This window comes from Antennarius striatus, chromosome 9 (genome assembly GCF_040054535.1).
Source record: "Antennarius striatus isolate MH-2024 chromosome 9, ASM4005453v1, whole genome shotgun sequence".
NCBI lineage: Eukaryota > Metazoa > Chordata > Actinopteri > Lophiiformes > Antennariidae > Antennarius > Antennarius striatus.
The window spans coordinates 22161393-22182108 of NC_090784.1; the positions used below are offsets into that span (position 1 = coordinate 22161393).

Genomic DNA, 20716 nt, shown 5'->3' on the forward strand with positions numbered 1-20716 from the left:
TCGATGTCGTTTGTGATTTTGCTGCTAGAGTTCGACAAACAAACAGGAAAAAATACTTCAAGCTGAGTTCGGGCTTGTAGTCCAGCTGCTGACGTTGAACTTTAAAACCGTTTCTGCTAATCCGACAAAAAAAAAGAGTCTTTGACACATTTTAAATGTCTAAACTAGCTACTAAATATAAAGTTACTGTCATTAAAGGTTAAAATATGACAGGAAATAAAGTTTCCAGCAGATTAATTAGTTTAAAGACGTTTGCGGTCTGGAAAAAAACCAATTTTCTACCTGTGGGGTCTGAAACCTCCAAAATCTCTACCTTTGGGTCTCAAACCACTCAGAATCTATACTTTTGGGTCTGAAACCATCCAGATTTTCTACCTGTGGGGTCTGGAACTGTCCACAATCTCTACCTTCGGATCTTGAAGCATCAAGAATCACTACCTTTGGGTCTCAAACCATCCACAATCTCTACCTTTGGGTCTCAAACTATCCAGAATCTCTACCTTTGGGTCTCGAACCATCCAGTATCGCTACCTGGGGGGTCTGGAACCATTCAGAATCTCTACTTGTGGGGTCTGGAACCATCCAGAACCTTTGCAGGTGATGTTGACTCAGCAGAGACCAGACCATGACCACACCTGGACTGGAGACACTCCTCCTGCTGCCACTGTCAGGTGCGATAAGCCTCGGCGTTCTCACCTGTATCTGTGTCCTCCATCAGTGGAGGCAGCCTGTCTTCAAACAGGGGAAAGAACCGGCAGGAATGTTGTTGTGCTTTTAAGCAATTCCTGCTGTTATCGTTGGAGAGAAGTCGTGAACTCTCTAGTGAAAGATAAGAGCTCGTCGTCTGCTCATCACATGCCTGATTCTTTTCTCTTTCCTTCCAGAGCTCTGGGGGAAGCTTGTCTGATGCCTCTCTTGTCTTCTCGGATTTTGGACTTTGGTTTGATTGAATTTAAACAAACTGTAGATGGAGACACGCCCTCCATCAAGTGGCCTTAGAGCTTATAAAGATGTAATAAAGGTTATGATGGATGCTTTTACCGTGTTCATTTATGGTGCAGTTGGGTACCGGAGTATGTGCAGGTATGTTCTTGTTTGTTTTGGGACAAAGCCATTAGTCAATTCCAATTTTGTAAGAATAGAGCACAAGAACCAGAAAGTCAAAGTCATGCATGCTAACAAGCCTCGTCCTGTCTTTGTTACTGAAAACCTCACCTTCATCACCTCATCTCATCTGCGAGACGCTTTCACGGAGACATTAAGTCGTGTATTAACCCAACGGCTGGCGATCGGTCTGTCGCCAACGGGTCAAGGAACCGATTGGCCGTTGATTGTGGTGAGTGGTTTGTGCAATGATGTCAATGAAATGACAAAACAGAGCAGAGGCTCTGCAATCAAACAGATAGAGTATGAGAAAAGGGTGATGTCATCATGGCGGTCCAATGGGAGGCGGCTACAGCAGCGTAAACAAGGTTAGTCTAAACCAGACCCACTATAAGATAAGATAAAACCCACTGTGATGCTGATGTGGGTCAATAAAGTTCTACTCAGCAATCAGATGAAGATTGTCTCCTGCTCAGGTGACCCCACAACAACTTTTGATTTTTAGTCATCAGTGCATGCTATTGCTGTGTAGGGTATCTGCTGAAGTAGCCTGCTTTGTTCCGCAGGAGTTGAGCAATATAGATCCAGTTAAGTCCATTTAGCAAATCTGGTTTTTATCTTAACACACACACACACACACACACACATAGAAGTACCTTGAGATACGAGCTGCTCAACATACCAGTTATTTGAGATATGACTCGTCGCTCTGTCCATATTTGTTTGACATACGAGCAAAAATCTGAGATACGAGCCGTGCTTCAGGACACCACCGCTAGTTGGTGGATGGATGGGTACAACATCAGTGAGACCGGATCACGTTCTTTACCACGTGTTGGTGGATGGATACAACATCAGCGAGACCGGATCTTGTTCTTTATGTGTTGGCGGATGGATACAGCATCAGTGAGACCGGATCTCACCAGATCTGCTCAAGGTTTCTGGTCTCTGCAGCATCAAGACTCGGTCCACTGATTCTGCTTTCAGGAGCACAAAGGCCTGCAGAGAGAAACTGATCTCGTGTTTGTGACTTTGACTCGTGATACAAAATATGCAAAGCATCTGGGTCGTTACGAGATTCACGGCAGATACAGATGAAGCAATTTATCAAATACTTACAGTTGTGCCATGATTGTTGTCGACCACATCCGTGGGCGGGAGTTTGTAGATTCAAATCTCTGAAATCTCATCAGGAAAGAAACATTTGTTCTGTAAAATCTGAGAAAAATTCTGCTGTCAAATCAAAATGCTTGTTATACATTTCATTGAGTTGCATAAATTATGCTTCAACATTACGATAAATTCATCTATTGTTTATTCCATTCCCTTGACTTGAAATCCTCACATTAGCCGCTAAGCTAAAAGGCAGTTGCTGGAGCTCAGGTGTACGATCAGGAGGTGTGATGAGCAGATACCACATCATAGGGGTGATGCTAAAGCTAGTAGCATTTATAAAATCATTCTGGGATCAGGGAGCACATTGAGACTCAGATTATGTGGTTGGAGTCATTTAATTCTTGCTTCTAGTAGTTTTCTTTCCACACCTTCAAACAGTTCAGGTATTCAGGTAAAAACTCCTCTGATTGGCTGCAAAGCTACACAAATGTTTTGCTGATTCTGTGTAGTTGCAGGTAACTGTATCCCTATACTCCCTGGATGCACAGGTGTGTGTGTGAGTGTGTGTGTGTGTGTGTGTGTGTGTGTGTGTGTGTGTGTGTGTGTGTGTGTGTGTGTGTGTGTGTGTGCAGAGTGTTTTTTTTTTTCCTGTAAAGTGGATTCTTCTTGTCGTTCCATCGGCGCAGCAGGCCGGCTCCGGGGCCCCACCGATAACACAATCTCTCAATCAGCAGCAGGAGGGCATCAATGGCTCCAGATGACAGGAGATAACGACCAATCCGGCCTGTTATGTAACAGAGATAACATTTGAGGAGGTATGTCTCCCTCCTGCGCTGGGGGGGGGTTTGTGTCAGGGGCCTCCACCCTCATTTCAGAGAGGATATGCATGCAATGCAGAAATATAGCGAGTCGTGTATGGGTTAAGGATACGTGGGGAGATTTGATCGTGTTTCAGGTTTATGTGGGCATATTTGGTCATTTCCTGCCCAGGAAGGGTGCAAACAGTGCAGCTGTTGTTTGGGATGTCGTAAATAGTCAGTCGCTGTGAGTTTGTGGAAACTACCTCCAGGCAAAACGGAGTAGAACATCCATAGACATGTTGGCTTGTCTGATCCAGTGTTTGATTTATATACACCTGTGTGACGTGTCACACGGGACACCAGTGCCTCACTGAGCCAACTCACCTGGCGAGTGTGTGGTTGAGAAGCCTCAGCAGTTAGCTGCTCAGCGCTAAGACAAACAGTTCAGTGTTTGCTCTCCTTCCCTTTCCGTCTGTGCCAACGTTCTTCAAGATATCATTTCACCCCCCCGTTAATAAACAGGAAGCTTACACCACGGAACCCGCCCACCGCTGAGCCACGCCTACTCCAGTGGCAACGGCTCAGTGTCTTTAACCTTAGTATAATTAGAGAATTATTGATGGCATATCTCAGAATCTGAAACGACCTACAGGCCAAAGCTGTCGCTGCAGATTGATAGATGGTGGGAATGCATCTCATTATCTGAGCTGCCAATCAGCACTGATCCCACAGTCGACATGTCACAGAACCATCAGCATGGGACAGAAATATGATATCATCAGCAGAATGGTCACACGGAGCCAGTTCACCAGATTACACCACAGATGCTCGTTGGGTATTAGACTATTGGAACCTATATGGAGCCTATAGGATGACATGGTGTGGGGGTGTCCCGGTGGGACCCCTTCAACACCCCACATTGCTCTGAAGAAGGTATTTTTAAGTCTAAAACACTTAGCTGTGACTTTAAGCGCTTTTCTTTTGCGGATGAGGGTTATAGAAATGTAACCTCTAGAAAACGGCTCACCTACTCCTACCCTACATCCTGCCCGTCCTAACCCAGAATTCACAGCATGAGAAGCTGCTTTGATTGAAGCTCCTCCACCACGAATCTCATGCGTGTTTCTGCTGCACAGTGGAATGCAAGGGTGTCTCCAGCTGCATGTTGGGGTGAAAGGTCAAATCAAGGTGTTTAGACTTGTTGCATGTGAGACACAGGCAAAGACAAGGTGCCCGCATTTACCTGCATGAATGAGCGGGGGATACAGGAACTTTTAGTGGGACCAGGGAGCCTCCCAGGAACATTCTCCACATGTGAGGAGAACAAATCTGTCACGAAATCTGTCAGTGGGGGCTCCAGGAGAAAATGTTTCAGGGTGTCTCTGCATGGACACGCTTACAGAAATGTCAGAAGTTGCATACTTGAACCATTCAGGACGTCTTCCTTGTCATGCCTTCCGTCAACACGGTCACGTACCGATGCACCACGAAACCTGATCCGGTGTCAGGGCTGCAGGCGGGACAGCCTGCGCTCCTATCAGCCTCTCAGATCGGCGCGAGGTGAACGGAGGGGGGGGTGAAAGCCATCAGTCACTCCAAGACAAACGGACGGTTACGGCATAAATCTGCTGAAAGCAAAAACAGTTGTGTTTTTGGATAAACAGGAGGGAATCCATCGATGGAGACGAGGCATCGCAATGAGCCGAAGGACGGAGAGAGTTCACCTGCAGGCTGGAATCCGTTCAGCTGCAGGAGGAGAGAGGACGTGATCCTTGTTTCTACTGATAAAAATATAGTTGATCAAGTCAAGGGTGCTTGTAAAAGCCGCATCTGTCATGGCCTGATGATGTCACACATGATGACATCATCAGAACACAACGGTCTGCATGCAACAGAGGGCAAAGTTCAAGAACTGTGAAATTTAAGGGTGTTAAATAGGATCGACAGGAGGTGAACCTGTTCTCCAGACGCTCAAATGTGTCTCACTGCAGAGAGAGAGACACACACAGACAGACAGACAGACAGGCTTTGCCCTCACTGATTGGGTGAATACTAATTGGAGGATGAGAAAGCGTTCCATTGATGACGGAGCACAAAGGAGAAGCAACACCATTATTTCATCTTCTCTCCACATCGGACGCTGTTTGTGTGACCGCCGCCTGCTGTCACTGCGTGGACGCCGGGACCGGCACAATGTGGGCCTTGTTCCCGGGGAGGGAACGAGAGCCAACACAGCTTCCTCTCCCACCGACCCCAGGGCTGTGTGGGCAATGACAAAGATGGCTGAATGCTTCCTACAGTCCCGATTGGCAGCGGAACTCTGGGAAAGGTTAGAAAACACAGGAGGGCTTGTTGTCCGCCGGTGCAGTGATGGGTCATCCCCGTATGCACCGAACCCTACAATATGCTGTTATCCAGTTCACCAGTGTTAATAAAACTGGTGTAAAACCCTGTCAGGTGTGTTAGAACACATGAAGGACAACAGGTGACGTTCAGTTTATAGATCAAGTCTGAAAACGATGCAGCTGCTGATTTGTCCAGCAGCAACTTTGCAAACGAATTCTGGTTTCAGAGCGACGGGGAAAGAAACCAATCAGCTCTCCAGTTCACATCAAGACTATCTACTTCAGTTCTCGCTAAAGACAAAGGCAGTCTGTCAACATCTGGATCAGAGAGGACCACAGTCCTGTTTGGACCACAGATTGGACCATATGACCACAATGAGGGGAGAGGAGGGGGTGAGCGCCACAGAGATGAGGTGGGTATGACAGCATTCAGCTCAGACTGACGACCAAACAGGGTCAAACAGCCTTGAAAACATCGTCGCCATGCGGGACAACTCTGGAGGATGACCACACATCTCATCTTCTCAGGTCTGAACTCTTTCTTCCTCAGCACCTTCCACAGTAACACCGTCCTGGTTTCTCCTGGTGGGGTCAGGCGGCTGGACAGAACTCAATCGTGGTGTTTTTCTGTCCTGTAGCAGCTGGAAGACCGACCCCCTCCTTCATTATGAACGTCGTGATTCTTATGTTGACGTCGAGCTGCTTCACCTGGTCCATGTACACCCCCAACAGAGCAGGTAGAGCCAACATCACCAGAACCGCTCTCATGATTGTTGCTGCTTTTGAATCAACAAGTCAACGATTATCGATAGCGCCCATTGAACACGTACGAACGGTTCCATTGAACATGTACGAACGGTTCCATTGAACACGTACGAACGGTTAAATTGAAGACATGAACGGTTCCAACTTTGTCTTTTTCTTTAGTGGTTCGTCCGTATCTTTGTTGAGTTGTCTTCAGGATTGGGCAAAAACTTCTTAACAGATTTCCACACAACTTGGTGGGACAGTAGTCCATAATATGGATCTAGAGTTCTGAGTCTGATTCTTTGGCTTGGATCATAAACTTCCTCTCCAAAAGACAAAATCAATAATCACCCCAAAAACTGTTGAGTATTTGTTGCACAATTCCTGCTAGCAAATATGTCTCACCCACTGGAAGGTTTTGTCATTTTTTGTGTATATTCTTTTAGATAAGATGTAATAAAACGATTTGCAAATACTAATAAGAGATCCTGACAAAATAAGAACAATATCTGGTGTTGGATCATGTGTCCCTTGCAGCAACCAAGGAGCTCCAGTACCTCTTCGAGCCCCCCGTCTACGCTGAGATCGTTGGACGTAGGGGGGGAAACGTCACCTTGCCGTGTATCCTCAGAATCAAGCCGAGTCATTACAGAGTGAAATGGACGAAACTGGACCTGGAGCATGTAGGGCCAGAAAACATCATCATCGTATCAAACGCTCATGCGTGCAAGAGATACGGCCGACTGGGACCGCGGGCTTCTCTTCGGAAGGCTCACACCATGGACGCCTCCCTTCGGCTCAGCCGGCTCGAGCTGGAAGACGGCGGCACGTATCGCTGTGAGCTGGTCAACGGCATTGAAGACGAGAGTGTCGACATTAACCTGAGGATTGAAGGTAATTGAACAAGCAAGCCAGACTGAGATAAAATGTGTTCCTACACCTGCATGGATCTTCAGGATGTAGCATAACTGTGAAAAAATGTCAAGTCTGACCAGTTTGTTTGATTCCAGGTGTGGTTTTCCCGTACCAGAGTAAAAATGGCCGCTACAGCTTCACCTTCCATGAGGCTAAGGAGGCTTGTGCTGAGCAGGATGGCGCACTAGCCTCAATGTCCCAGCTATACAGAGGTACCACACACTGTCCAGGGTCTATTCATGGTGTCTGTGACAGATCTTGAACCAGAATGTCCCCCCGCCCACCGCAGCCTGGACCGAGGGTCTGGACTGGTGTAATGCAGGTTGGCTCCAGGATGGGACCGTCCACTACCCCATCATGAACCCTCGTCCCGCCTGTGGAGGAGATCAGCTTCCTGGAATTCGCAGTTACGGACCCAAAGACAAGGACCATGACCATTTCGATGTGTTCTGCTTCACATCCCAGACCCCCGGTGAGATTTGAGGGGATTAGATGAAGGTTTGGGAAACTTCCTGAAGGAAAGCTCTAAGCAAAGTGGAGTTTGTGGAGTTTCTCAGCATAATAGATAAAAAAATTAATGTTCAAAGATAAAATAACAAGTTTATTAACATGTAAAAGTTTTCTTTATCTGCTAAGACTCCAAGCTCAAGGCGTTCTCCTAGAATTAAACTTTAAGCTGAAAAGTTGTGGGTGCATTGTCCCCTCACAGGCGCCGTCTCCTTCGTCCCGGGGTCGTTCTCCTTCGATCAGGCCGGACACGCTTGTGAACGCCAGGGAGCGGCGCTGGCATTGGTCGGACAGCTTTACGCCGCCTGGTACTTCCTGAACTACGACCAGTGTGATGCCGGCTGGCTGAGCGACGGCAGCGTGCGTTTCCCCATCAGCAACCCCAGGGAGCGCTGTGGGAGCGTCCCTGAAGCAGGGGTGCGCTTCTTTGGATTCCAGGATGACACAACACATCTTTACGGCGCCTACTGCTATAAGGAGCCCAAAAGACATACAAGAGATTGAGGAGTCCAAGGAAGACAAACCAAGAGACGTGGACTTCCATCAACCAAACTCATCACATCTGAAGAAACCCTGCCAGCGGAGGCACAACAGGAACGTCGTTTTGTTGGAAAGGTTTTATCAGATTTATCTACTTGAAAGATTTGGATTGAACTTTGGAATTTTTCTCTAAGGGGACAATTGGTGTTCAAGTCCAGAGTCTGGTCTCTTTAGGTTCCCTGAAGTAAAGCACTTTGACAAGAGAGAAATGTTGTTTTTTTCATTAAGATCCAGAAAAAACATTAAAAATTGAAAATATTTTTAGTCTTCTGTATAAAAATGTTATCTTGAATATAACTTAATTTCCCTGGTTGGTTGATTAGTCAGTTAGTTTGTTCTTAGAAATATTGACAAATGGACTTCAAACAAACCTTTATTTGGAGGAACAAACTAGGTGGAGGCCGGATTTCTTTCTGCTTTTTCATTGCTTAATCCAACATTTGCCTTCATTAAGCGAAAACTAATGAACCGATTTCTCTTGAGGACGAGACTGCCACTGCAGATGTGTGAAGGATGGTCCAGCCCTGGCGGGTGGTTGTGGTCTACATTCTGGTTAACAGCATGATGTAACTGGTCACCATTTCCTTGAACACAGGTTTCTGTGCTAAACTGAGATCTAGAACTCTTTTTCCAAAAGATGCTTGAAAACGTATTGTTTCTGGTGAACATTCACCAACTGACTCCTCAAATGTATAATCTTTTAATCTTGGATGACAAATATGAAACAAATCCACAATCATTTTGCAGTAAATCTCTAACAGTTCCTTGGCTGAATGTTTGGTTTATAAGTTTAACATCAGACATAAAACAGAGTTAGTTTCACTCGACTCTGATCTAAATGAAAGAAAATCCACTGGAATGTTTTGTCATTTCATGTTTAACTGGGGTTAAAAATAGCGACCTCTGGTGGTAGCATCAAATCTGACAGCTGGGTTTAGATCTGGGGAACTCAAGACGAACCAGAAATAATGGGAATGGGTCAAAATATAAATTTAATCGTGGATGATGAATTGAATTTTGTTCGTCGCTGCATTTTTAACTGTAGTATTAAATTCTGTGGAGTTTTAAAAGAACTACCGTAGTTTTAGAATGTTTGGAAGGAAAATTAAAATAATTTTTTTTGCTGCGGCCACCTCCTTCAGATCCACCAGAGGATTTCTTTGGGTTCCAGTCAGGCAACTGTGACGACTCTAGAATGATCCAGGACTCTTTGGTTTGGGATCTTCATCCAAAAACATCTGACCTTCATCTTCCTCACTGATGGAGACATTTTCTTCAAGCATTCCTGATCCTTGATGGAATCCATCTGACCTGCTACAGGCTACAGGTTTCTAGTGGACCAGGAAGTAAACCGGCCCCAGAGCATCACCGTGCCCCCGCTGTGCTTCATGTAGGGAGGGGTTCCATCAGCATCAGCGTAATTGTTAATGCTGATGTAACCTTAAAAAAATGATTCAAAGTACGTTTAAAAAATGACGTTTTATTTCTCCTTTCATTGATTTCATTTTTACTAGATTATTTCCCCTACAGGTGCGGGTGTGTGTTCATTAGATTATCACTTGTTTCAGTCCATCAGCACGTCTTTAAGAACATACAGCCAAAGAGATTCTGCCGCACCCTTACGTTTTTATTGGGGTGCTGTCAGATTAATCCAGATACTTTGAGTCTACTTAATGTCATCACGGGTCAGGCAAGACACAGGAACTAATGTCAGTTAATTTAAACGTCTGGTGACAGATTTCTGTAGCTTCACAGGAAACAGCGCCACAGCATTGAAGACAGCACCGGTTTGTATTCAGCTCATAAGAGTTTCAGCAACTCCCAGATACCAAACCGTTCTGAAATGCTTTCAGTCACATTCTTAGCGCTGAAGCTAAAAGCATTAGCGTGTGGACGTGCACTCTTAGACGAGATCAGCTGCAGCACAATTCTTCCTGTGGGGCTTGAACTCCTGGTTGCTGCATATGCCAGGTGTTCTCCAGCTGCATGTGTTCAAGCTAGTGCAGCTTCCTGCTAATGCTGTTAGCTTAGAGCCCAAGAAGATGGGAACTCTCCTTTGCTGTGAAGCTACAAAAATATTTAACAAGGGAGTTTAACAAAATCTTTTTTTAGTGAGGACACTACATCTGTCCTCACTAAGCTGTAGAGGACAGATGTAGTGGTTTATAAATACCCCCCATGTTAGCCTGTATTTCTTTTGGATTACTGACTGCACCACAGTCCGATTATCTGAATCAAACACATTTTAATCATGATCAGAATCATAAATGTTAACACACTGATGTTGAGGCGTCCGACTCACGCCTGTTTAATTAGAACCTCATACTTTGTCCTCGAGTTTAAAGGAGTGAAGTGGGAAGCAGATGCTCTCATCTCTTATCCTCTCAAACACACGTAAAGCGTTCATCGCGTGCGTCACTTTTCTCCAGCGCAGAAACATTAGGATTAATTCAATACTTGATTAGATTTAAACTGCTGTGCTTCAAGCAGACTGGAAGTCTGTTGAGGTGATGAAGAGGAGGAACGCTGTGGAAGAAGAGCCAGCGTGTATGCAGACGGTTCGTTTCATGTCCTGGACCCGAGGACCTGCTGTCCTTCAGGCTTCTTCAGCTGGACGGTCTGGAGGGGGGAGACTGAAACGTAAAGGATTACAACCTTCACTGCTCAGACTGGCTTCATCCATCCGTCCGTCCGTCCATCCATCCATCCATCCATCCATGATGGCAGCAGGTTCAACAATTGGTTTTCCAAATGTCCATCTCCCCAGCAACACCTTCTACTTCCTTCTGGGGGATCCTGAGTCTTGAGGAGAAATGTGACCCCTTCACTGACCTCTGGGTCGACCACACGGTCTCCTCCCAGTGGGATGTAGGAGGTGGCCAGCAGGCAACCTCACCAGGTGTTGAACCAGAACAAAGCAGATGCTTTTGTTTTGGTTAGTTTAGCTTTGGATTTCACTCGTATCTTTTGGGTGACCCCCTCCTTTAAATGAACTGTAAAGACATCCAGTTAGTGAACTTACTTGGTGTGCAGGTAATCAGAGGCTCCTCCCATTGGCCGCCGGGCAGACACCTGATCACAGGATTCATTTCCTGCACAAAACCCTCGTCGCAGTGGTACCGCACCTTGGCGCTGGTCTCGTACCGCAACCGAATCTTCCCAAACACTTTCGTGTTGGGAACCCTGGGGGGCTCGCCACAGAACGCTGTCAGACAGGAGGAAAACGTCATCGATCTGCACCAGCAGTGATTTACCAATAATAGTCGATTTCAGGTAAAGTCAGCTCACAGACGCCCTTCTTGCAGGTGTAGGACAGGTGATAGTTGCACGGCACGTCGCTCCAGCGGCCCCCATCGTCCCACACCATCACGACGCAGTCCTCTCCGGACAGGAAGTAGCTGTCAGGCTGGCCTCTGTGCCAGTTCTCATAGAGCTGAGGCAGAAGGGTTAAACGGTCACACGAAGGAGAGCGAGAACAGAGGCTCGTTGGACATTAAACCTCACCAGAGGATTCCCGTCCGACCAGCGGAAATCTCCCTCGATGGTTCTGTCGTTCAGGCCGATCCACTGATATTCTCTGTATTTGTCTAAATTACAGATAAATAACAGGTAAATAATAAAAATTACATGTTTTAACATCTGTTCTCATGCAGTTCAGGACAATAAACAAATTATACATTTATTAGAAATGCCTCCTTGACACTTCCTAGTAAACAGAATCCAAAGAAAGTGGTTTCAGAGAAAAAGAGCGACCAGAGGAATGTCAGATAAGAATCTCATCGCCTCCCTGAAGACGAAATACCAACCCTGACTCCAAGACCATGACATTTTCAGGAGGAAAATACTGGAGACATGAAAGGTCGTTGTTGTGTCTTGTCTGGGGAGGTCTGGTCGCAAATACTACACTTTGGATTTTTCAAGAGTCCGACTCGCAGGAATGTAAGGGCGGATGATGAACACTGAGATAGTTGTCGTAACTCTGCACATTATTTCATTGTTGAGTGACGAGCAACAGTAATATTATCTATTATCTAATTTATTCACGCCAGTAAAACTAACTATTCAGCTGATCCCAATGACATGTGGATTTATTCCATTTAAATACGTTACAGAGGGACAAAGTTTTATGTGATCAGTAAAAACTATCCTTAGAAATAGCAGAGATCATCAATGTGTTGCTAAAACGATGGCGATTCATGATGGAAAAATCCAGGATCCAGATCTGCCTCATCAACAGTTATTACAAAAAGCTCTGTGAGATGTAGATCTGGATGAGGAACACGGGTGGTCACATGACGAGGCGTTACCGTTGATGTAGTCCTGCTCCTCGGGGGTCATGACTGACAGGAGATGCCCGCCACACATTCGGCAGTGCTGCTCAGCCGCCTCCCAGCTCTGCCTCTCCGTGAAGTGATGATAGCAGAAGCCCTGGAACTTGGTCCAGCCTGGCTCACACACCTGTAGGTCTGAACGGGACAGAAGGTTCAGGACGGGTCTTCACAGTGCTGGAAAGATTCTGTGTCTGTTTCAGAACGCCGACAGTTAACCTGTCTGACACGCATCTCCTCCGTAGCCCGATAAGCACAAACACCTCGTTGGACCGCCGTCGACACAAGTGCCTCCATTCTGACAGGGGTTCTCCAGGCAGGAGTCTTCAGGCAGACGTTCATCATTCAGTGTGTTAGATGGTCACATGATCATGTAGGATAACAGAAGCAGCTGTGAGGAGACGCACTTCCTTCCTTTGTGTTAGATTTTACATTAATTTACATGTCTGCAACTCCAAAGAGGTTCAGGTTTCCAAAAATATCAACCACCTTCTGAATGATTTAAAACCTGACAGCACACAAAAGAACCAGCAGAGGGCGCCATTACACCAGCCATGACCCCACCCCCCCTTACTTACAGAGGAACAAAAATAGATGAAGATACTTTTCAAAGCTCAGAGAAGACGAAACATTGGATAAAAGTTTTCATGAAGATAATTTAGGCGTAACTAAAACCAATAATAATAATAATAACTGTAAAATCATTGAAAAAGATTAAATATACTGTAGATATTACTTGATGAAAAGGAAAGAAGTGGATGAACACCGTGACTTAAAACATTGAGCACAATGGTATTTATGAACTAAATAAGATATTGCAGCCCCCACACTGAGGGTTTCCCCCACCGCAGGGAGAATTCGGGTACCTGACACGTCTTCCTGTCTTTCAAAGAATGTGTTGGCGGCTGGCAGGGAGGCAGCCATGGCGGTCTGATGTTCTTTTTGAAGATGGGGCACATCGCCGCTGACCGATTCAAGCGTCGGACTGACGGGTTCCTCCTCGTCTGGACGCCATGTGCATATTTTAACTGAGGGCTGGTCTGTGCCGGTCTCCTCCTCGCCTCCATCCGGTCCGTGTTCTGGTCATGAAACAGTCACAACTTTAGTATCAATGCAGAACTTCCTGTTTGAAGAACTAGACTGATGCTTCTCTGAACACCCAGACTCAACAGATTTAGGTACCCGAGCATAAATAGCAATGTCATAAACTCACCAGTGAAGCTGCTGGTGTCGATCTTATCTGTGATCTCCTCGTCCTTTGAGTTTTCGTCGGATCCTTCAGTGACGGGGGGCTCGGCGCTGTAGTCCCGATCGGAGCGAGACTCCTGTGGTAAGGAGGATGAAGGCTCTGGTTCCCAGCCCGGCGTGAGGGTCAGCTGAGGGATGAGAGTGATTTTTACCTCAGATGGAGGAGAAGCCTCAGTGCCGGTCTCACCATCACTCCCCTCAGCAGAGGTGTGAGTCGCTAACAGAGGTCGATTTGTCTTCAGGACCACCGGCTCCACTTCTGGGCTTCTTCCGGACGATTCATCCGATTCCACTCCGGGTTCTTCATCACTGTTTGTGGTCCTTGGAGGTGAGCTGAGGAACACTTCCAGGGTTTCCCCTAACCCCTCCTGTTCAAGTTTTTCCTGGATGTCCTCCGGCGGTACATCGCCAGCTGAGACACTGTGTCCAGGTGTGAGAGTGACAACCTCAGGGGGGCTGGTCTCAGCCTCCGTGGAGGGGGGAGACAGGGTCACGGAGACAGGGGAGATCAACATAATGACTGGATCACTGTTTGGTGCAGGAACATCATCAGTGGTTGTCTCTGCAGGACAGACGGTTCCACTTGGTGCAGCTGCTTCATCTGGTTCTGTCTCCTCTGCGGCGGCTCTAGATCCCTCTGCACCTTCATCGACGGGGATGGATGGTTCTAAGGTCGCAGCAAAGTTCTCTGGAGTCAAATCAAGACCAAACAAGGAATGAGATTTTAATGAAATGTTTGATCATTTCTCTCGGATCCGGTTCAACTTTTTGGTTGACTTCAAATTTTGGTTCAGACTTTTTACATTGAATTAAACCTACAGATCTCTGGTCTGAAGGGAATTCTCCAGACAGGAGTCAAGGTTGTTATTCAAGTTTCCATCATTTCTCCATTTAACATGTGGCACTCCATATCAACAGTCTATGAGTGTCTGCAATTCAATGCGGGTCCAAGTAAAATCCAGATCCATCAAATCTAATTGTGACTGTAAACCTCCAGGGTCTGAGGACACATTAATCCAGAACCTCATCCCAGCAGGTTTAGGGTTAAGTATTTAATAGAGTTCTGTAAGGTAAAGAGAAGAAGAGAAACTTTAACACTGACCTGGATCAGATGTAGGGACCGGTTCAGAGGTGGTCTCTCCAGCTCGAACAGGACTTGTGCTCTCCTCTTCAGATTGATGCTCTTCAGGTGTGTCCTCGTCAGAAGGTGAAACCCTGGTGGTGAAGCGAGCATCTGTTCCTTCAGTGTGGGGTGACCCGGTCAGTGCCAGGACAGCACCAGCCGCTTCTGGCTGTCCTGAGTAGACAAGCGCCTTTCTGGATGTGTGGTCCTCCTGTAAAACAGGGAGATCCTGGGGAACCTCTGAGGAGCTCCTGAGGAGCTCAGTGGCTCCAGACGTTACACTGAGCCTCGATGCTTCTGGGCTTTCAGTCAAAGAAAGATGAAACTCTGAGGTTGGTTCATCTGTTGTGGGTAAAATGCCTTCGGCTGTTGGAGGTGGATCAACATGTGGATGTTCTTCAGGTGCTGGCTGGTGGGATTCTGGGTAGCGGGCCTTCTCCACCGGCTCCCAGGTGTCCTCGATGGACAAACGCTCCTGATTCTCTGACGTCCATGAGGTTTCCACGTCATGAGCTGGACTTAGAGACTCTACAGGGCTGGCGGTCTGGGACCATTCACCCTCCTCCTCCGTCACCTTGGTGAACTCCTCTGCAGCGTCAGTGAAGAAGATAACGTCCTGACCGATGTCCTCTGGTTCAGTAGCAACAAAATCCTGGGGGGAATCGGTGTAAGGACCATGACGACCTGGAACACAGAGCGGATGTATGAGATGTCTTCCTATTATTAATAGAATGACTGAACTGCATCTGTCATTAGGAACAAGATGGGATTGTTTATTAGTTAATAACCAGAACGTTTCTTCACCTTCAAACTGGAATCACGTCTGAAAACATTCTGAAAAGCTTAACGTTTCATTTCCGTGGGAATGTGAATTTAATGAGAGTAAAGCTCAGGGTGAAATGCATGCTGGGAGAAATTTCAACTCAACTCTTACTTCTGAAGCAATAGACGTCATGTCGAGTCTGAATCTCAGGGAAGCCCGTCTGGTTGCTATAGCGATAAACAGTTCTGACCCCCGGTTCGCCGCCTCCGCATCGCTCTCTAGGGGTGACGATGGGGTAGCGCACGCTGCCGTCCGCCAGCCACCCCGGGCTGCAGTGGTTCAGTCCGTCGCTCCAGGCTGCGTACAGCTGAGAGGTGGTGGCTAGCTCCGCCCCGTGACTCAAACAATAGGCTTTAGCCTCGAAGAAGGTGAGATACAGGGGGGCGGAGCCATGGAACACCTCACCTTCACACAGGGAGACAGGTGTCAAGATTTAAGTGATAGTTCTGAACCTGAACATTCAAAATCAACAGGAGCAGATGATTAAATACGTTCAACTGTTTCTGGCTCAGTTTTAGTTACTTTACTAACAGACATTCAACAGGTTGATGTCTGTGATCAAACGTCGTTTGTTTTACCTTCATTGTTCTCCACATAGCAGTAGACGTCATAGAGCTCCTCTGGATCTAACAGGCCATAGTTCCTCACTCCTGGGAATCCATCCATGTCGCCAAAGCAGCCTTCCCTCGGCATATGAATGGGATATCTGTGACAGAAACAGAAACGCAGTAGCAACAGAGCTGAAGCTGATATCCCATTCTGTCCTGGGCCGGCCCTCCCTCCGGCGCTCACCTCACGGAGCGGTCTGACAGCCAGCCGGCGTCGCACTGCTCGTATCCGCTGTGGTAGGCGGCCAGCAGCTGCTCCGGCGTGGCGATCTCCGCCCCGATCTCCTTACAGGCCTCCGTGGCCCGGTCAAAGGTGAAGGCGTAGCGGCTGGAGGCGTCGCGATAATGAAACACCACCCCTGTAAAACCACAGCTCTATCATCCTGTTCTATATTATCTGTATAGGGATGAGAAGATGAGTTTGTTTGGGGAGTGGAGGGGGTCATCTCACCTTTGACCTTGACGTGAGCCACATCGTCAGCGTCCTCCATGCCCTGCTGCACCTGGCAGCGGTAGAAGCCGGTGTCGTTCTGCCTCAGCCCCTCCAGCCTCAGGGTTAGGTCAGCGGGGGAGTGGAGGTAATTGAGCAGCGAGGCTCGGTCTTTGTAGGCCTCGCTGACTCTCACCCTGTCGCCACGGGCAACCAAGATGTCCGTTTCTTGTCCGTGAGTCAGAACACTCCATTTGACCCGAGGGAGGGACAGCACGGCGTGGCGACCGGTAGTGGATGGCGACGGCGGCGGGTGGGCCAGAGACACCAGGCAGGGTAACGTCAGAGAGCCCCCCAACACCGCTGGACCCGGCAGGGGGCTGGGGATGGTCACGTGGAGAAGCTTGGAGTCATCTGAGGAGAGGCAAGCTTCAAAGTAGCGGGTGACATTTTGAGAAATCTGCTTAAACTTTAGTGAAGGTTAATATCTCCAGGAGACCGTTAGCCTATTAGCATGACGAGGGGAAGCAGGAGAAACACGCTACATCCTTCAAATCTGGATCTCCAAAATAAAAGCACTCATCAAGACAATTTTCTCGAACTATATGAGACTCTAAACTTCATCTCAGCTGGTCGTGGTGTGTTTCTTCGACTGTGTGTTACCGTATAGCTGCTAAATTTAGCGATCGGAGAATAAGATGAAAGCAAGGGAGGGGTGCATACCTGGCTCGCGGAGGGAGGAGGAAGAGGATGGAGAAAGAAGAAGTAAGCAGATGGCATGCAGGAGAACAGGTAGAAACCCGATCAGTCTGAAGGAGAAGGACGGAACAAGATGAAAAAAATAAATAAAAAGGTTTAAAGCATTTTATTTGTTACTTCACACCATGCTCATGTCATATGTACCATCACTGCTCTGATGTTTATGTGTACAGGTCCCAGTCTACCGAGTAAAAACATCTAAATGAGGAAATAAGACAATTTTCAAGAACAAAAAGGCGCGAGGTGTCCGACGTTAAGTTAAATTCTAAGCATAAAATTAATTTTAAAAATAGTAAACTACTCTTTAAGATGTTAAATAAAGATTCACATTTATAGGTAGAATCTAGGGATTGTGAGACTGCAGACTGGCCTTAAAAAAAAACTTGAGTTTCAAAAACATTAAAAATGTAGAGAGTTCCACATGTCAAAGAGCAAAACTATTATGGTAATGTACTGCAGGTGTAAAGTTCGGTGGAACAAATAGACACTGATAGGATAAGACCTGGAGAGTAAATCGCCTGTCACCTCACGTTCAGAGGGATAAAATCTATTATCAATAAGTCATTCAATCAATGACCACTTCCACAATAACAACAGTTTGAATGTGGAATAGTTTTCAAAATAAAGATTGATGGTCAACCAGACCAAAACTCACAAAAGGTCGCCTGTGTGTGTGTGTGTGTGTGTGTGTGTGTGTGTGTGTGTGTGTGTGTGTGTGTGTGTGTGTGTGTGTGTGTGTGTGTGTGTGTGTGTTCTCAGAGCAGCTGTGAGTCAGACTTCAGGAGCTGCAGAGCGTGATCTGAATCCTGATTCGCTCAAACCTCCCTGGAGGGTCGGACCGAAGCCCAGCCTCCAAACAAAACTAGATTCAGCATCATCATCACTCCTTTTCTCCCCGGTGTATTCACTGCTTTAACAATAATTAAAAAAAACAAAAGATGGAGACAGGGACGTGTCCTCATTGTAGAGAAAAGTATTTTTAACTGGCCAAAACTGACATCAGTGAAAGGTTCATTGAACAGAATCCATTAATCAGACCCATTAGTCATCTTATCAGCAGGAATTGGATCCTATAATATCTGAAGTAGAATTATGGACAAATTACACCATTGCCAATATTTAATAAATAAAAATAATAAATAGACCCACCCACCTACAGTGAGTCTAATGACTTCCATATTAATTTATTAGGCACACATTTCTTGATTTAAAGAAGGAATGAAATGAAAGCAGAATGAAAACTTTGAATACCAGAACAGAACCAGTACAGGTGTAAGAACAGAACAGCAAGTTATCTGAGTGACCTGGAGCTTTTCTCAGTGAGTCAACACTAATATTCAAGTCATCACCACACTAAAAATAAAATTAAAACTGTTTCAAAACTATCAAACTTACTGCCACACATTTCACTTTAGTTTCAATCGCTTGTAATAAACTAAGTCATTCTGTTTCCATCCCCTGAAAGATCAGCAACCTGACTACAGATTAGCACTGTTAACGGCTCCATTTTTATTTTTCAAATAAATTATTTATCATATTTTCTTATTAAATACCATAATGGTCTCATGCTGTACATCACTTCATATTTTTTCATAATACATTTAGTTACACGTGTATGACGAGTCACCCAAATATTTGTCCGGTCTACAAAGTTGGAAAGAAACATTTATAAAGCTAGCGTTAGCATCATTTGTAGAGCAGTAATTACAAAGTGTTTTCAAGTTTGTTAGCAACTTAAAATTATACAAATTCTATCCAAACTATTATCATAAAATACAAAAACGAAAGATAAACTTTTTAATATGATTACAGCTGTAACACTTTTACACAAAACATTCGTTAAAAGGTCTACTTACATTTTTTAGGACAGTCCAGCAGCTACACATCTCCGCTCACCTGCAGCCGCGAAACCGAGCGCCAGCTCTTACTCTGGTCCGGTGCTGTCGGTAGGTTTGACACTGTTGTGGCTCACTACTGCCACTCAGGTTAAACGGCGAACTGCACCACAATCGAAATTTAGGTTACGTATAACCCAATCAGAGGCTTATAAAACCTCTGATTGGGTTATAAACCAATGAAAGTTTAGCATAATATGCTGGGTTGACCAATCAGACACCTGACCACGCCCTAGCTGAGTAAACTGACGCGAAAAAAGACAAAATGAGGAAATCTTATAGGAAAAGCAAACTCCAAAAAGCGTGTTTGCGTGTTTTGAAGAGGAGGACTGAATGTTGAAGCTGATATGTTGATTGAGATGTGCTGTTAGTTTGATCAGAGATTAATAACTTTATTTATACTTTTTATTGGGAAGAAAATGAATATGGAGCTATTTATTGCAAGTAAATAAGTAAATTAAATTCATATAGAGCTTGGGTATTCAATTCTACATTTGATGATGTGTTTTTGTTAATTTTTACTCTTCACATACTGTATATGTGGATTTTGCCAGACTACATCAGATAACAATGCAAATTTTTCGCCATCAGGACTTCATACAAAAATACAAGTAAAATTAAAGGGTCAATCCTCCTGATAATCTTAAATCAAGGACAATTTAAATCTATTAATCCTTTCATTTCCTTTTCTCAGCTATATCTGAGTCATTCTTTCTCAAACACACATTCTCAACACACTCAAGATGCATCCCAGGCAACATCAGGACCACAGAGACAAGAGGCTGTATAGTCAATGATTCCACCTTGAGGCAAAAGATGATGGAGGCCAAGTGAGAAGATGTTTAACTGCTCCGTTTGCCAAGAAAGGTCATTGAGTTTGTTCAGGAGACTGGAGTGAGAGAACTACAGTCTTAAAAGACTCCATCAGCTTTGTGAAAGTCTGGCCCATTAGCCACTTGTGTGTGAGGACTCTGGCAACGTGTCCTCATCCCTGAAGGACGAGATGGATCAAGACCCAAATAATTTCTGGTACACCAAGCATTTCCAATTTCAGATCAAAAGGCAATTACCTAATTTCGACACACCAGACCGTCACTTTTAGAATGACATAAAATACAGCTGTTGCCTAACTGACCCTCTAAAAATGCTCTGGGACTTTTTCATGTTGTTTATATTCATATCTGTGTAATAAAATGTTGTAGAAAATTTGGATTAACATTGCTGTAATCTAAACAATGCACAATGACACCCAGCAACCCGTTGGATGGCAGGAAGTCAGAACCTCATTTATTAAACTTCAGACCGACAGTCTTGTTCTTATTTTATATGTTACATTTGTGCACTATTTTATTAACATATTCCACTTTATCCTTGGATTTCAGCAAGTTAAGTTATTTTTAATCATTTTTATAAAGCAGAATTCTAGGT

The 20716-nt window shown here is 45.5% G+C and overlaps 2 protein-coding genes across 3 annotated transcripts; one reads left to right on the forward strand and one right to left on the reverse strand.

Annotated features, from left to right (window-relative positions):
• Positions 1 to 4516: 4516 nt before the first annotated feature.
• bcan (brevican) lies at positions 4517 to 17520 on the reverse strand. The gene is made up of 16 exons (XM_068323701.1): positions 17516 to 17520; positions 17358 to 17443; positions 16656 to 17048; positions 16389 to 16563; positions 16175 to 16302; positions 15708 to 16001; positions 14753 to 15457; positions 13616 to 14338; positions 13269 to 13481; positions 12622 to 12726; positions 12382 to 12540; positions 11579 to 11661; positions 11363 to 11507; positions 11097 to 11279; positions 4745 to 4801; positions 4517 to 4648 (listed from the first exon to the last, which is right to left on the reverse strand). Exons 1-16 carry the CDS (start codon positions 17518 to 17520, stop codon positions 4611 to 4613), a joined length of 3492 nt encoding a protein of 1163 aa, XP_068179802.1. The 3' UTR covers positions 4517 to 4610.
• Positions 5546 to 9184, forward strand: hapln2 (hyaluronan and proteoglycan link protein 2). 2 transcript variants are annotated; one of them, XM_068323025.1, is made up of 6 exons: positions 5546 to 5893; positions 6007 to 6102; positions 6650 to 7006; positions 7123 to 7239; positions 7317 to 7499; positions 7737 to 9184. In XM_068323025.1, the coding sequence occupies exons 1-6, from the start codon at positions 5869 to 5871 to the stop codon at positions 8036 to 8038; spliced, it is 1080 nt and encodes a 359-aa protein (XP_068179126.1). In that variant the 5' UTR covers positions 5546 to 5868; the 3' UTR covers positions 8039 to 9184. The 2 variants fall into 2 exon arrangements, with proteins under 2 accessions (XP_068179126.1, XP_068179125.1); XM_068323024.1 differs by having other exon boundaries at positions 5550 to 5893; positions 6004 to 6102.
• Positions 17521 to 20716: the final 3196 nt, after the last annotated feature.

Excerpts from the sequence above, each read along its gene's own strand:
- hapln2 (XM_068323024.1), top strand. The coding sequence starts at position 5,869 with ATGACCACACATCTCATCTTCTCAG. Across the intron at positions 5,894-6,003 it reads CACACATCTCATCTTCTCAG|CAGCTGGAAGACCGACCCCC; the intron begins GTCTGAACTCTT and ends TCTGTCCTGTAG. Across the intron at positions 7,240-7,316 it reads AATGTCCCAGCTATACAGAG|CCTGGACCGAGGGTCTGGAC; the intron begins GTACCACACACT and ends CGCCCACCGCAG.
- bcan (XM_068323701.1), bottom strand. Across the intron at positions 16,564-16,655 it reads GGCTCACGTCAAGGTCAAAG|GGGTGGTGTTTCATTATCGC; the intron begins GTGAGATGACCC and ends GTGGTTTTACAG. Across the intron at positions 11,508-11,578 it reads GGTCGGACGGGAATCCTCTG|CTCTATGAGAACTGGCACAG; the intron begins GTGAGGTTTAAT and ends CTTCTGCCTCAG.